Source organism: Rattus rattus, chromosome 11, assembly GCF_011064425.1.
Source record: "Rattus rattus isolate New Zealand chromosome 11, Rrattus_CSIRO_v1, whole genome shotgun sequence".
Taxonomy (NCBI): Eukaryota; Metazoa; Chordata; class Mammalia; order Rodentia; family Muridae; genus Rattus; species Rattus rattus.
The window spans coordinates 98010389-98027390 of NC_046164.1; the positions used below are offsets into that span (position 1 = coordinate 98010389).

A 17002-nucleotide genomic window follows, 5' to 3' on the forward strand; every position below is an offset into this window, starting at 1 on the left:
AGACCCATGGCTCCAACTGCATATGTAGCAAAGGATGGCCTTGTTGGGCACCAATGGTAGGGGAAGCCCTTGGTCCTGCCAAGGCTGGACCCCCCCAGGGTAGGGGAATGTCAGGGCAGGAATGTGTGAAGGGGTGGGTGGTTGGGGGGCAATGCCCTCATAGAAGAAGGGGGATGGGATGGGATAGGGGATTTATGAATGGGAAACTGGGAAAGGGGAAATATAAATTTGAAATATAAATAAAAAAATCCAATAAAAAAGAAATAGCTGATTCTTCTATTACTTCCTTGAAAAATCATCTCTCCTGTAGATATTTCTGCTCCATGTATTTCCCCTCTGTAGCGTTGATATCTACACTACATTCCCAAAGAAATAGCATACAATATACTCTTTGTGCAGATTTCTTAATAGAGCTTTGTATGCATGTTCTTCATCCAGATCGATCTGTAAAAAATTTAGTAGAAATTGTGCCTTTGTGCTTGCAGAGTAAAATAATGGTAATTCTTACATTTTAGAACAGTCTAAAATAGAAATTCCATCTCTAAAACAATGGATCTACTGAATCTTCTAATCTTCCTCCAGACAACATCTAACATTTGTGAAGAATGATGAGGGGAATGAGCAAAGGAAAAAAGGGAGAAAGACTGTATTTGTTGTTACTTTCAGAATCTATCAGGGAAATTAGAAATAAACATGCACTTTGAATATAAAAGATGCATCTGGGATATCCAACCAAGAATGCACTCATTAGGGTTGGGAATTTAGCTCAGTGGTAGAGCGCTTGCCTAGCAAGTGCAAGGCCCTGGGTTCGGTCCTCAGCTCCGGAAGAAAAAAAAAAAAAAGAAGAATGCACTCATTAGTATGGTTTACTTTATGCAGATGTAAGATTGTTTCAGCAAAGTGCAATTTTTTAAAGAGATAAGAGAACTACTAAAGGATATAAATTAAAAGTCATGTATCAGTGTCACATTTGATCACGTATCCATGTTAAAACCTTCCTATGTATTCCAGTATTCCTAAAGAAGTACAGATCTTTATTTCAAACATGAATATGAAGACATATCTATCTTCCACTTTCTAAACTAAATAGATCCTCAAGCTGTCTGAGAGCTAGGAATTTGTTTGTTTGTTTTTTCATGGTGTTTTGCATTTTTTCACAGAAGGAACACACATGATGCCTTAAGGTGAGAAAGCACCTTCTTGTCTTGAGTGCATGTTTGTAGATGTTTGGTAGTACTTTGGGGATAGGAATATCATTAGGGTTGGGAGTCCCTAATTCTAGCATGCCATTTATCCCCTCTGAGGGTTCACCATCCCTAGAGGTGCTTCAGGGAGAAAGGTACAGGTCTTTGTGAGTTAGGAGAAGGGCAGCTTCTTGGCCATTTCCAAGAGATAATCCTTTGCTCCCTTAGGTCTCAGCATTTCTGCTTCTCTTTTACCCAATGAAGATCCAGCATGTATCTTCTCCATAGTCATAATACGATGCTCCCTTAACTTATGATGTTAGTTTCAAATAATAGTGATGCATTTCTTTTCTTTTAGGTTATATGGAATGTCATTTTCCAACATTGCACTGTCTTATGTATATGTGATATGTTATTATAACCCACAAATGAACTTTTCAAGCTAACAAACACCCTCTGTCTACTTACTTCTCTCAATTCATACCATGCAGCAGGTAGAGGAGAGGCCTGGATACAGACTTGTAGGTACAGGTCATGCCTTGGGCCATACATATATAGCAGTGGAATCTGCTTCACAGATAGGATGGCAGTTTTCCTTCTGTTTGTCTTTCTTTTTTCTTTTTTAAATGAAATGAAATTTTACTTTATTTTTTAAATTTATTCTTCTATAATACATTTTATCCCAATCAATTTTCCCTCCCTCCACTCCTTGCAGTCCCCCATTTTCCTACTCTTTCCCCAGATCTAGTCCTTCTCCATTTCTCTTCAGAAAAGAGCATGTCTCTTAGGGACATCAACTAAGTATGGCATAACAAGTTACCATAAGACTAGGCACAAACCCTCATATCAAGACTGGACGAGGCAGGCAACCAGTAGGGGAAAAAGGGTCCCAAGAACAAAAAGGGAGTCAGAGACACTTCCCACTTTCACTGTTAAGAGTCCCATGAAAACACCAAGCTATACAACCATAACCCATGCGAAGGACCCAGCTTAGACCCATACAGGCTCCATGATTGCGTCTTCAGTCTCTGTGAGCTCCTGTGAGCCCTGCTTAGTTGAAGACTGTGTTCTCCTGACATCCTCTTCCTCGCTGGCTCCTACATTCCTTCCTCCTGCTCTTCTTTGGGATTCCCCTGGCTTTGCCTAGTGTTTGGCTGCAGGTCTCTGTATCTGCTCTCATCAGTTTTAGATGAAGCCCTTCTGATGACAATTGAGCTAGGCACAGATCTATGGGTATAGCAGAATATTATTAGGGATTATTTCACTGCTTTTTCCCCTGTCACTTGTGTCAGTTCCCTCTTGTACTAGTGGGGGCCTTAAGTTGGACTAGTCATCGGTCGACCGCTTTCCCAAATTCTACACTACCACTTCCATCTTCTGTAACCAGGCAAGGCTTTCAGTGATAGGATTGGTTCCCAGAGAGAGAGAGAGGGAGAGAGGGAGAGAGAAGCCGTGGCAGGACAATATGGCAGATGATGTTAAGATTCCATGCTGTACCTTTACAGGTTGTTACAAATGTTCTTAAGCGATGGATGGTACTGGGCTTTGTATGCTTAGGTGAGCAATTATATCTTATCAATTGGGTCAAAGATTGTTGTGTTGTGTGTTCTTTTATGTGAGATTTGAGTGTAGCAAAGTGTGCGACAGCAGGAGACACTGGGCCGAAGAGGAGTTGGGATGTGTTTCTGCCAAGATATCTAGCAGATATCTTGGGGCAACGTGGTGCCGGACCTAGCGAGGTAAAAGATAACCTTATTTTTTTTTTTTATTTTTTATATTTTTACAACAACAGATGGTTAAGTCATGTGATATCTTAAGCGCAGGAATTCAAACAAAGAAACAGGGAGGCCTCCTGGGCTGGCAGGCTGTCCTGTCCCCTGCTGTGTGATAAGTAGTGGCAGCTCTGAGATTAAAGCTGCTTTTTAAAGAAAGTTGTTTAGAAAGTCTTTCGGGATACTCATATTCTTTTTAACATAGGAATTTTGGGTTGAAATCCTAGTTAGACAAAGTTACTTCTTTATTACAGGTATTATTAAAAGGTGATTAAGTTTGTTTTTAGAAAGAAGAGAGTAAAGAGATTATCTGAATCAGGTGGGGATTTTCATCCTCCGTTCAGAACTTAGATAGGGAAAAATTAGTCACTACCTCCAAGTAGAGAGTTGTGAGTGAATGTCTATTGCAGACATATATTATAGAAGTTATTAAGGTTAAATAAAAATCTGTGGCTCCAGGTAGAGAGCTTAAGATTGAGATATTTTGGGCAAAAGTCCTGGTTTGATATGTTGCTTATTGATATTGGGATTGATAGAAGGTATTTGGCTTGTTTTATGAATTACCCTGCTAAAGGCCATATGGCTAGCAAGGGTTTGTGGTTACTTTTGATATTTACCAAAACAGGAAGCTCGAATTCTCTTAATGTGGGCTCCATGGAAATTTTGGGTTCATTTCCTGATATCATAGAGTACAAAAGCCTATCAGGCTCATTGTTTAGCTTACTTCCTTTTTAAAAAATTGTTTAGTCTTCATGATGGGTGTGACTTTGAGTTTTATGGTTATATTATTACTCTGGGAGAGAGTGCAAGATACAAGCTTTTCTGGTTTCAGACTAAGGAACACAGTATTTTGGGAGAAAGATTTTGTCTTTGTGTTTTTAAAAAGTGTGATTAGGCTCTGGAAACCTCACAGAGTCATACTGATCAGATTTGATAGGGGTAGACCACCTGAAAAATTTATTCTGGAGAATCAAATAAAAAGATATCTCGATTCTAACCTTTTGTCTTGAGAGTTGTATTTTGCAGAATGTGCCTACTTGGATTCCTGGTCTCAAGGACTTTCAGCTGGGTCCAATCAGGACACATTGGCTACAGCATTTGCTTAATTCTTCCTACCCCCTAACCAGAAGGATATCTCAACGCCCATGTACAGCTTGAAGAAATTATGGAGGAGTCGTCGCCCCAATTCCCTGGACTTTGGGGGGCTGAAAGTAGTTATTCTAAAGTTGTTTTTATGAGGAATTTAGAAATGGTTGCAATTTAACAGGGAGGAATTAGGTAGATTGAGTTATACAGTCGTAATCTCATTTGTTAACTAAGCTAAAATCACATTTTTGCTTTGATATAGAATTTGTTAAAAGTTTAAAAGTACAAGGTTTAGATCCAGTCCTATTGATGTCATTACAAACTTCTGAGTTGATTACACAGTTGAATTAAGGGCCAAATAGCAAACATATTACTGACTTTGTGAGAGAACTTTCAAGATATTATTAAGGTATAAAGACAACAGTCCAGATTGTCTTATATAGATAGATGGTTTTCAAAAACGTCAGAAATCCACAAAATTTGAGATTTAAAGTTATTTATCTTTTGTTGAGACATATCTGCTCCTAACAGTTCCCCTTTGGTGGATTTAACGAAGAATTTGAACATCTCTACCTCCAGGTGAGGCAACACTTTGTGGCTAGGCAGACATTAGATAAAACTGCCTGTTTCATCTGCAGACTAATACTGTCCAGAAAAGGACAAATTATGCAGAATAGTTGACTGATTAAACTCTGCCAACACTGGGTGATCAGCCCTTCAAAATCTGAATTTCAAGAGTCTGTCAGTTGATCTTGGGCCAGAAGGCTGAAGACTTGTGCTCACATGTTGCTAATAGGGGACTGTGCTAGTGGAGTTTTGTCTCTACAACCTCTCATTCTGAAAGGTGTGTTAGTCTTCCTATGTGTATAGATATTTGGTCATTCCCAGATTTCTGACGAGGTTGAATACATTATAGTCTCATAGCCTATCAGGCTGTTTAACTCTAAATATACATATTTTATTGGATAGTTATCAGATAGTATACAAGCTAGCCAAGATATAATACAGATTGTAAGCCTTTCTTAAGCTGGAATGGATAACTAAATGTTCTGTTTAACTGATATAGTGATGGACTGGGTGCTGAGAATATCATATGCTTTATAAATTGTAGAATGGTAATAATTGTACTCAATTTATATATAAGTGAAAAGGCTTCTTAACTGGACAAAAAGGGGGAAGTGTTGTGGTTTGCCCTGAAGTTATCTGTATTTTGATGCTAATTCCACTGCCCCAAGGACAGCTGCCTAGTCACATACTCAGAACTCAGGTGACCTCACCAGAACCACCTCCCCATTGAATTTGTAAAATACAGGTGACCGGCAGGTACAGAATAGAAGGAGGCCTATCATTGGAGGAGAAGGAAGGATGGGCGGGAGAGAAGTTTGAAGGAAGAGGAGGAGACTAGAGGAAAAAGGAGAGACAGGAAGAGGAGCAGGTGAGAAGCCATGGCAGGTGACATTAAGATTCTGCTCTGTGGGCACAGCCAGAATACAGCAAATACATAGGCCAATGCCAGCAGCAAACCACTGAACTGAGAACGGGACCCCCGTTGAAGGAATCAGGTAAAGGACTGGAAGAGCTTGAAGGGGGTCTCGAGCCACTTAAACATACAAAGCCCGGTACCATCCACCCCTTAGGAACATTGATAACAACTTGTAAATACACAGAGCAGAATCTTTTTTTTTTCATGTCATATGAACAACAATGCCAAGCAACCAGAGCTTGGCACTACCCAAACTAAGGCACTACCCAAAGACTATACATGGACTGACCCTGGGCTCCAACCTCATAGGTAGCAATGAATAGCCTAGTAAGCGCACCAGTGGAAGGGGAAGCCCTTGGTCCTGCCAAGACTGAACACCTAGTGAATGTGATTGTTGGGGGGAGGGTGGTAATGGGGGGAGGATGGGGAGGGGAAGCCCACATAGAAGGGGAAGGGTAGGGGTCAGGGGGGATGTTGGCCCAGAAACTGGGAAGGGGAATAACAATCGAAATGTAAATAAGAAATACTCAAGTTAATAAAGATTAAAAAAAAAAATTCTGCTCTGTGTATTTACAGGTTGTTATCAATGCTCCTAAGGGGTGGATGGTACCGGTCTTTGTATGTTTGAGTGGGCGATTATATATTACCAACTGGGTCAAAGATTATTGTGTTGTGTGTTCTTTTATGTGAGGGTTTGAGTGTAGGAAAGTGTGCGGCTGGGATGTGTTTCCGCCAAGATATCTAGCAGATACCTTGGGACACTGTGGAGCAGACCTAGCAGGTAAAAGACACCAATACTCTTTTATTTTTTATATTTTTACAACAACACTCTTCAGACTACAGAACAATGAAGTCAAGGATAGTAAGTCCAACTTTGTACTGAACCAGGCTTGAGTTTAAGGAGAAGTTTACACACTAACTGTCTATTGCTAGTACTTTCTGGTTATGGTGATCATCACGTGAATTTATTTTAACAATTTTTAAGGCTAATCACTCAACCTTAATAGTAAGTTATTATTCAGAGGACTTTAAAAGTCAATTAGGCAACAGTATCCATAGGTAATTTTACATGGTTAATTTTATTTTATGTCTAGCCAAATAACATATATAATGTAATATAAAGTAACATATACTGTAATATTTTCTGAAATAAATGACTCCATAAGACAATATTTAACTTGAATGTTCATATTAGATAATTTATAATGACATTTTATTTTATAATATTTAGTTTCTGCTTGCTAAAACATAGGTGAGTAAAGTTTTTCAGTTTCAGACATTTCAGTAATGTATAATTCCAGAACAAAACCTTTCCATTTTTAATCCTACTTTCCTACTATTATAAACCTAAGAATATGTTTTATCTTCTATAATATAAGCATTGCAACTGATCGTTTTCTTTTATTAATATCGAATACTAAAATTAGAGTATTCCAGTTTAGAGATTGTTTTTTCGTTAGAAAAGTCGGCCCGGTCGATGCGAGAACTAGGACTCCCAACCTTGCTCAGCCAGGACTTCCTATAAACAGAAACAAATAGAAATGAGTGTATATAGTACATCAAATAAAACACAGAGTTACTAAAACATGTCAAAAGGAAGTTCACATTGCATAAAATATGTTTTATAAATTAGCTTACATGCTAATGAAAATGTCACAGTGAAATACATTACTCAATATACCAATTTTAATTAAACAAATAAATTTGCTTACATTGTATATGCTGTTCTAAGAACACTATATAGTGTAGTGCATAGCTACACATGGAAAAAGAAAGGAAATAATTAAGCAACTTAGTTCATAGTAGGGTTATTCTCCATGACCCCCAATAACAACAACAAAAAACTCAATCAACCAACTAACCAAACAACAAACTCTTAATTTTCAAAATATTTTATAAAGTGGTCAGTAGTAAAAGAAATTCATCATTCTTTTCATTGTCAAGGATATGGTAGACCCATGTGTGTGTATTAGTGTGTGTATGTATGTATGTGTATATATACACGTACTATATATATAGAAAACTATGAAAAAGACAATTCCTGTAAAATATTAAATAAAATGAGATGATCTGTCTTTTCTATCAAATACTGTTCTTACTATATACATTAGCAAATTTATTGCATTGCATGAACTAATCTAATTGATTTGAAAACATTTTTCTCCTTACTCATAGAAGTTGTTAATTCCTAACTTATTAGCAATACCTATGGTTTAATTTGTGCATTTGAGTACTGTGGACACGTATCCTGGTCCTCTGGCCTTAGAGCCTTTCCATTCTGTTTTCTGAGATGCCCCTGGACCTTAGGTTTACAGATTGCATAGCAGATGGCAGATGTACATCATCTGGGGATAGGTTCCCGAGGTCAGCTTCTGTAACTATCTTATTCTACACCAGCTTTTACTACAAGGCTCTGAGTGGAGACACTAGCATCCAGACTCTGGGGGATGTTGGAGGAAGCCTGCTAATCTTGGGTTGACTTGCCTTGGCTTTTTGAGGTCTCTTGTTTAAGTGCCTAGTCTTGGTCTTTCTGGGTAACTGGATATAGAGGGAAGGGGCGAATGTTGAAGCAGAAAAGAAAATTAACAAAAAAAAAAAAAAAGAGAGAGAGAGAAGGAAACATTACCCTTTGATAGGCTCTTTAGAAAGTCCAAGAGCCAAGTAATAAAAGTGAAAAAAGAATGTAAGTTTGAAAACTATTCACAGAATGATGTTACTTGATAGCCATGTATCTTCTTTCACTGAGATGTATTTTTTTTTAAAAAAATATATGTTATGTGGGTTTTAATATCAAAGTAGAATGTGTGTGAATGGACTTCTCACCCATTTAACAAAAATATCAATTATTGCTAAACATGAAATGATTAAATGCCACAACATACAAATTTTTTAAGTGAGAAAGAAAACAATCACAGCTTGAATAAACATAGTGTTCTCAGCTGGTCCAATCAAGGCATAAGGCACACATTAAAATGAGGGATTAGTGAACCAGAAAGCAGCTACCCTGGCACACACACAAATCTCTGAACATGGCAGCTCCGACAGCCCAACACGCATTCTTCTCCCTGGAGGAGGGAGCCCTGCGTGCTGGGAATCTTTCCCTCCAGGTTCAAGTGTTTCCAGGTGCCCATGCTTCTTGTACACAGGCTTCTCCATGTGGGGGAAATACTGCTGCTAATACTTTATGGGTAAACAAAACCTTTACGCTGTAACAAAAATGACATTTTTAACTAATGCCCCTTTCCCTCCAAACAAAAATTGAGTAAAACAGAAAATAGACGGTGAAAGCTGGACTTGAGCATCCATGGAAAACAAACAAAGGCTGTGAGTAGCAGGGTCAGTTTGGTGTCTGAAATACAACCTCATGTACCAGCCCTTGCTTGTACTTGCTGCCTCTGCTTGCCTGAAATTCCCATTCTGGCTACACCATGTCTTCGAGAAAGCAATCACTACCCTCTAGATTATTAAGTCACAGGCTTCAAGGGCCTTTTGGCATCTGCAAGAGGCGTATGTCTCTGAGGGCCTAAGTCAGCATTTTCTTTAAGGCAACTCCAGGACTGTCATGTACTGGGTGTAACTCCTGGAAGGCATCAGGAATTCACAAGTTCTGCCTGTTGGGTTGGGTAGAGGATCACAGCCCACTCCAATTTCTCTTGTTTCCACTTGAGTTTTGGGCTGGGTTTCTGTCAAAAAGTCCAACCTGCTTTGTAGTTCATTATTCTTGGCAGGACTAGTGGATTCTCCTTCCATTGGTGCCCAACAAGGCCATCCTCTGCTACATATGCAGCTGGAGTCATGGGTCAGTCCATGTAAAGTCTTTGGGTAGTAGTTTAGTCCCTGGAAGCTCTGGTTGGTTGGCATTGTTGTTCTTATGGGGTTGAAAGCCTTTTCAGCTCTTTCAATCCTTTCTCTAATTCCTCCAACGGGGGTCCCATTCTCGGTTCAGTGATTTGCTGCTGGCATTTGTCTCTGTATTTGACATGATCTGGCTGTGTCTCTCAGGACACATCTATAGCCAGCTATGCACATCTTAGATTCATCAATCTTACCTAATTTTCTTGGCTGTATATATATATGGGCCACATGTGGGACAGGGTATGAATGGCTGTTCCTTCAGTCTCTGCTCCAAAATTTGCCTCCATATCCACTCCTATGGATATGTTTGTCCCCACCCTTTTAAGTAGGAGTGGAAGTATCCACAGTTTGGTCATCATTCTTCTTGAGCTTCTGTGGTCTGTGGATTGTACCTTGGGTAATTTGAGCTTTTGGGCTAATATTTACTTATCAGTGAGTGCATACCTTGTGTGTTTTTCTGTGACTGTGTTACCTCATTTAGAATGATATTTTCTAGCTCAATACATTTGTGTAGGAATTTCATGAAGTCCTTGTTTTTGACAGCAGAGTAGTACTCCATTGTGTAGATGTACCACATTTTCTGTATCCATTCCTTTGTTGCAGGGCATCTGGGTTCTTTCCAGCTTCTGGATGTTATAAGTAAGGCTGCTATGAACATAATGGAGCATGTGTCTTTGTTGTATGGTGTTGTATGTTGTATGAACATCTTTTGGGTATATGCCGAGGAGAGAAATAGCTGGGTCCTCAGATAGTGCAATGTCCATTTTCTGAGGAACTGCCAGACTGATTTCTGAAGTGGTTGTACCAGTTTGCAATTCCACCAACAATGGAGGAGTGTTCCTCTTTTTCCACATCTTCGCCAGCATCTGCTGTTGCCTGAGTTTTTTATTTTAGCAACTCTGACTGATGTGAGGTGGAATCTCAGGGTTGTTTTGATTTGCATTTCCCTGATGACAGGATGTTGAGCACTTCTTTAGGTGTTTCTCAGCCATTTGGTATTCCTCGGCTGAGAATTCTTTGTTTAGCTCTCTACCCCATTTCTTTTTCTTTTCTTCTTCCTCTTTCTTTTTTTTATCTTTATTAACTTGAGTATTTCTTATTTACATTTTGATTGTTACTCCCTTTCCCAGTTTCCAGGCCAACATTCCCCCTAACCCCTCCCCCTCTCTTACTATATTCGTGTTCTCTTCCGCATCCTCCCCCCATTACCGCCCTCCCCCCAACAATCACGTTCACTGGGGGTTCAGTCTTGGTAGGACCAAGGGCTTCCCCTTCCACTGGTGATCTTACTAGGATATTCATTGCTACCTATGAGGTTGGAGCCAGGGTCAGGCCATGTATAGTCTTTGGGTAGTGGTTTAGTCCCTGAAACTCTGGTTGCTTGGCATTGTTGTTCATATGGGGTCTCGAGCCCCTTCAAGCTCTTTCCAGTCCTTTCTCTGATTCCTTCAACGGGGTCCCATTCTCAGTTCAGTGGTTTGCTGCTGGCATTCGCCTATGTATTAGCTGTATTCTGGCTGTGTCTCTCAGGAGAGATGTACATCCGGTTCCTGTCAGCCTGCACTTTTTGCTTCATCCATCTTATCTAATTGGGTGGCTGTATAAGTATGGGCCACATGTGGGGCAGGCTCTGAATGGGTGTTCCTTCTGCCTTTGTTTTAAACTTTGCTTCCCTATTCCCTGCCAAGGATATTCTTGTTCCCCTTTTAAAGAAGGAGTGAAGCATTCACATTTTGGTCATACCTCTTGAGTTTCATGTGTTCTGTGCATCTAGGGCAATTCAAGCATTTGGGCTAATAGCCACTTATCAATGAGTGCATACCATGTGTGTTTTTCTGTGATTGGGTTACCTCACTCAGGATGATATTTTCCAGTTCCCTCCATTTGCCTATGAATTTCATAAAGTCATTGTTTTTGATAGCTGAGTAATATTCCACTGTGTATATGTACCACATTTTCTGTATCCATTCCTCTGTTGAAGAGCATCTGGTTCTTTCCAGCTTCTGGCTATTATAAATAAGGCTGCTATGAACATAGTGGAGCATGTGTCTTTGTTATATGTTGGGGCATCTTTTGGGTATATGCCCAAGAGAGGTATAGCTGGGTCCTCAGGTAGTTCAATGTCCAATTTTCTGAGGAACCTCCAGACTGATTTCCAGAATGGTTGTACCAGTCTGCAATCCCACCAACAATGGAGGAGTGTTCCTCTTTCTCCACATCCTCGCCAGCATCTGCTGTCACCTGAGTTTTTGATCTTAGCCATTCTCACTGGTGTGAGGTGAAATCTCAGGGTTGTTTTGATTTGCATTTCCTTATTACTAAAGACGTTGAACATTTCTTTAGATGTTTCTCAGCCATTCGGCATTCCTCAGCTGTGAATTCTTTGTTTAGCTCTGAACTCCATTTTTTAATAGGTCTACCCCATTTCTAATAGGGTTATTTGGTTCTCTAAAGTATAACTTCTTGAGTTCTTTGTATATATTAGATATTAGCCCTCTATTAGATGTAGGATTGGTAAAGATTTTTTTTCCCAATATGTTGGTTGCTATTTGTCCTAATGACAGTATCCTTTGCCTTATAGAAGCTTTGCAATTTATGAGGTCCCATTTCTCAATTGTTGATATTAGAGCAGAAGCCATTGGTGTTTTGTTCAGGAAATTTTCCCCAGTGCCCATGTGATTGAGACTCTTCCCCAGTTTTTCTTCTATTAGTTTGAGTGTGTCTGGTTTGATGTGGAGGTCCTTGATCTACTTGGACTTAAGCTCTGGACAGGGTGATAAGAATGAATCGATTTCCATTCTTCTACATGCTGACCTCCAGTTGAACCAGCACCATTTGTTGAAAATGCTCTCCTTTTTTTTCTATTGGATGGTTTTAGTTTCATTGTCAAAGATCAAGTGACCATAGGTGTGAGGGTTAATTTTTAGGTCTAAAATTCTATTCCAATAATATATCCGCCTGTCTCTGTACCAATACCATACAGTTTTTATCACTAATGCTCTGTAATACAGCTTGAGGCTCATTTATTGTTGAATATAGTTTTCAATATCCTGGGGTTTTTTGTTTTTCAAAATGAATATGTAAATTGCTCTTTCTAACTCAATGATGAATTGAGTTGGAATTTTGAGGTGGATTACATTGAATCTGTAGATTGCTTTTGGCAAGATGGCCAGTTTTACTATATTAATCCTGCCAATCCATGAGCATGGAAGGTCTTTTTATTTTCTGAGATCTTCAATTTCTTTCTTCAGAGACTTGAAGTTCTTGTCATACAAGTCTTTGACTTGCGTGGTTAGAGTCACAGCAAAATATTTTATATTATTTGGGACTATTATGAAGGGTTTCATTTCCCTAATTTCTTTCTGATTCTGTTTATCTTTTGAGTAGAGAAAGGCTACTGATTTGTTTGAGTTAATGTTATACCTAGCTACTTTGCTGATGTTGTTTATCAGGCTTAGACATTCTCTGGTGGAACTCTTGGGGTTACTTAAGCATACTATCATATCATCTGCAAATAGTGATATTTTGACTTCCCCCTTTCCAATTTGTATCCCTTTGACCTCTTTTTGTTGTCTGATTTTTCTGTCTAGGACTTCCAGTACTATAGTGAATAAGTAGGGAAAGAGTGGCAGCTTTGTCTAGTCCCTGATGTTAGTAGGATTGCTTTAAGTTTCTCTCCATTTAGTTTAATGTTAGCTACTGGTTTACTGTATATTGCTTTTACTACATTTATGTATGGGCCTTGAATTCCTAATCTTTCCAGGACTTTTATCATGGAGGGGTGCTGAATGTTGTCAAATGATTCAGCATCCAATGTTGTTGTTGTTGTTGAGTGTGTTTATATAGTGGGATACATTGATGGAATTTCCATATATTGAATCATCCCTGCATGCCATGAAGCCTTCTTCATCATGGTGGATGATTGTTTTGATGTGTTCTTGGATTCGGTTTGTGAAAATTTTACTGAGTATTTTTACATCAATATTCATAAGGGAAATTGGTCTGAAGTTTTCTTTCTTTGTTGGGTCTTTGTGTGGTTTAGGTATAAGAGTAATTGTGGATTCATAGAAGGAATTTGGTAGTGCTCTGTCTGTTTCTATTTTGTGGAATAGTTTGGGCAGTATTGGTATGAGGTCTTCTACGAAGGGCTGATAAAATTCTGCACTAAACCCATCTTGTCCTGGGCTCTTTTTGATTGGGAGACTTTTAATAACTGCTTCTATTTCCTTAGGAGTTATGAGGCTATTTAGACAGTTTATCTGTTCCTGATTTAACTTTGGTACCTGGCATTTGTCTAGAAAATTATCCATTTCTTCCAGATTTTCCAGTTTTGTTATAGGCTTTTCTAGTAGGATCTGATGATTTTTTTGAATTTCCTCAGATTCTGTTGTTATGTCTCCCTTTTCATTTCTGATTTTGTTAATTTGGATACATGCTCTGTGACCTCTGGTTAGTCTGGCTAAGGGTTTATCTATTTTTTTTTTTTTTATTTTCTCAAAGAACCAGCTCCTGCTTTATTGATTCTTTTATAGTCCCTTTTCTTTCTACTTGGTTGATTTCAGCCCTGAGTTTGATTATTTCCTGCCTTCTGTTCCTCTTGGGTGTTTTGCTTCTTTTTGTTCTAGAGCTATTAGGTGTGCTGTCAAGCTGCTAACGTATGCTCTCTCATTTTTCTTTTTGCAGGAATTCAGAGCTATGAGTTTTCCTTTTAGCACTACTTTCATTGTGTCCCATAAGTTTGAGTATGTTGTACCTTCATTTTCATTAAATTCTAAAATGACTTTAGTTTCTTTCTTTATTTCTTCCTTGACCAAGTTATCATTGAGTAGAGTGTTGTTGAATTTCCATGTGTATACGGGCATTCTGTCATTTTTATTGTTATAGAAGACCAGCCTTAGTCTGTGGTGATCTGATAGGTTTCATGGGATTATTTCTATCATCCTGTATCTGTTGAGGCCTTTTTTGTGACCAATTATATAGTCAATTTTGGAGAGGGTACCATGAGGTACTGAGAAGAAGGTATATCCTTTTATTTTTTAGGATGGAATGTTCTATAAATATCTGTTAATTCCATTTTGTTCATAACTTGTTAGTTTCTCTATGTCTCTGTTTAATTTCTGTTTCCATGATCTGTCCATTGATGAGAGTGAGGTGTTGAAATCTCCTAATGCTATTGTGTGAGGTGCAATGTGTGATTTGAGCTTTAGTAAGGTTTCTTTTATGAGTGTAGGTGCCCTTGCATTTGGAGTATAGATATTTAGGATTGAGAGTTCATCTTGGTGGATTTTCCTTTGATGAACAAGAAGTGTCCTTCCTTATCTTTTTTGATGACTTTTGGTTGAAACTCGGTTTTATTCGATATTAGAATGGCTACTCCAGGTTGTTTCTTGGGACTATTTGCTTAGAAAGTTTCAGCCATTTACTCTCAGGTAGTGCCTGTCTTTGTCTCTGAGGTGTGTTTCCTCTATGCAACAAAAGGCTGGGTCCTCTTTAAGTGTCCAGTTTGTTAGTGTGTATCTTTAGATTGGGAAATTTAATTCATTGATGTTAAGAGATATTAAGGTATAGTGATTGTTTCTTCCTGTTACTTTCATATTTAGACATGAAATTATGTTTGTGTCTCTCTATTCTTTGGTTTTGTTGCAAGGAGATTACTTTCTTGCTTTTTCTAGGGTGTAGTTTCCTTCCTTGTGTTGGAGTTTTCCATCTATTAGGGCTGTATTTGTAGGAAGATATTGCATAAAATTGGTTTTGTCATGGAATATCTTGGTTTCTCCATCTATGTTAATTGAGAATTTTGCTGGATATCGTTAGCCTGGGCTGGCATTTGTGTTCTCTTAGGGTTTGTATGACATCTGCCCAGAATCTTCTGACTTTCACAGTCTTTGGTGAGAAGCCTGTTGTAATTCTGATAGGTCTGCCTTTATATGTTACTTGGCTTTTTTCCCTTACTGCTTTTAATATTCTTTCTTTGTTTTGTGCATTTGATGTTTTGACTATTATGTGACAGGAGGAATTTCTCTTCTGGTCCAATCTATTTGGAGTTCTGTAGGCCCTTGTATGTTTATGGGCCTCTTTTCTTTAAGTTAGGTAAGTTTTCTTCTATAATTTTGTTGAAGATATTTACTTGCCCTTTTAAGTTGGGCATCTTCACTTTCTTCTCTTCCTATTATCCTTAGGTTGTTTTTTATCATTGTGTCCTGGATTTCCTGGATGTTTTGGGCTAGGAGCTTTTTGTGTTTTACATTATCTTTGATGGTTGTGTCAAATTTATCTATGGTATCTTCTGTCTCTGAGATTCTCTCTCTTCTATCTCCTGTATTCTGTTGGTGATACTTGCATCTCTGACTCCTGATCTCTTCTCTAGGTTTTCCATCTCCTGGGTTGTCTCCCTTTGTGATTCCTTTATTGTTTCTAGTTCCATTTTTAGATCCTGGATGGTTTTGTTCAATTCCTTCACCTCTTTGTTTGTGTTTTCCTGTAATTCTTTAAGGGATTTTTGTGTTTCCTTTGTAAGGGCTTCTGCTTGTTTACCTGTGCTGTCCTGTATTTCTTTAAGGGAGTTACTTATGTCCTTCTTATAGCTCTCCATCATCATCATAAAATGTGATTTTAAATCTAAATCTTGGAGAGGGAGAGAGGAGAGAGAGAAAGAAGCTGTGGCAGGACAATGGAGGCTGACGTAAAGATCTCGCTCTGTGAATTACAGGTTGTTATCAATATTCCTAAGGGATGGATGGTACCAGGTTTTGTATGTTTAAGTGGGCAATTATATCTTATCAATTGGATCTAAGATTATTGTGTTGTGTGTTATTTTATGTGACAGTTTGAGTGTAGGAACGTGTGCAGCAGCAGGAGACAATGGGCCGCCAAGGAGTTGGGATGTGTTTCTGCCAAGATATCTAGCAGATATCTTGGGGCACTGCGGTGCCAGACCTAGCGAGGTAAAAGACAACAATACATTTTTTTATTTTTATATATTTACAACAACAGATGGCGAACCATTGTGATGGGCAAGAATCCACTAGTAATCCTAAGAGTTGAGAGAAAGCTTTTATTTTCTAAGAGGAGGCCAGTGCCATGTTAAGTCATGTGATATCTCTAGGGCGGGAATTCAAAGAAAAGGCGAAGCAACCTGGACTGGCAGGCTGTAGGTCCCCTACTGTGTGATAAGTAATGGCAGCTCAGAGAGTTAGAGATTAAAAGCTGCTTTTTAAAGAAAGTTGTTCAGAGTCTTTCCGGGTACTCACATTCTTTTTAACAATGGCTCCACAGGAATTTTGGGTTGAAATCCTAGTTAGACAAGCTACTTCTTAATTACAGGCATTATTAAAAGGTGATTAAGTTTGTTTTTAGAAAGAAGAAGTAAAGAGATTACCTGAATCAGGTGGGGATTTTCATCCACGGTTCAGAACTTAGATAGGGGAAAATTAGTCACTACCTCCAAGTAGAGAGTTGTGATAAATGACTGTAACACCAGGGAGAGTGAATGCAGACATATATTATAGAAGTTATTAAGGTTAAATAAAAATCTGTGGCTCTGGGTAGAGAGCTTAACAGATGGATATATTTTGGGCTAAAGTCCTGAGTTTTAAGTTGCTTATTGGTTTTAGAATTGATAG

The 17002-nt window shown here is 38.6% G+C and overlaps 1 protein-coding gene across 3 annotated transcripts in view; it reads right to left on the bottom strand.

Annotated features, from left to right (window-relative positions):
- Nucleotides 1-6307: 6307 nt before the first annotated feature.
- Nucleotides 6308-17002, bottom strand: part of Acyp2 (acylphosphatase 2) — a 153130-nt gene continuing 142435 nt past the window's right edge. For all 3 annotated transcript variants that reach the window (XM_032917118.1, XM_032917117.1, XM_032917119.1), the window contains one exon: nucleotides 6308-7044. In XM_032917118.1, the coding sequence (XP_032773009.1) occupies nucleotides 7012-7044 (33 nt within the window). In that variant the 3' untranslated portion in view covers nucleotides 6308-7011. The remainder of the gene's footprint in view (nucleotides 7045-17002) is intronic.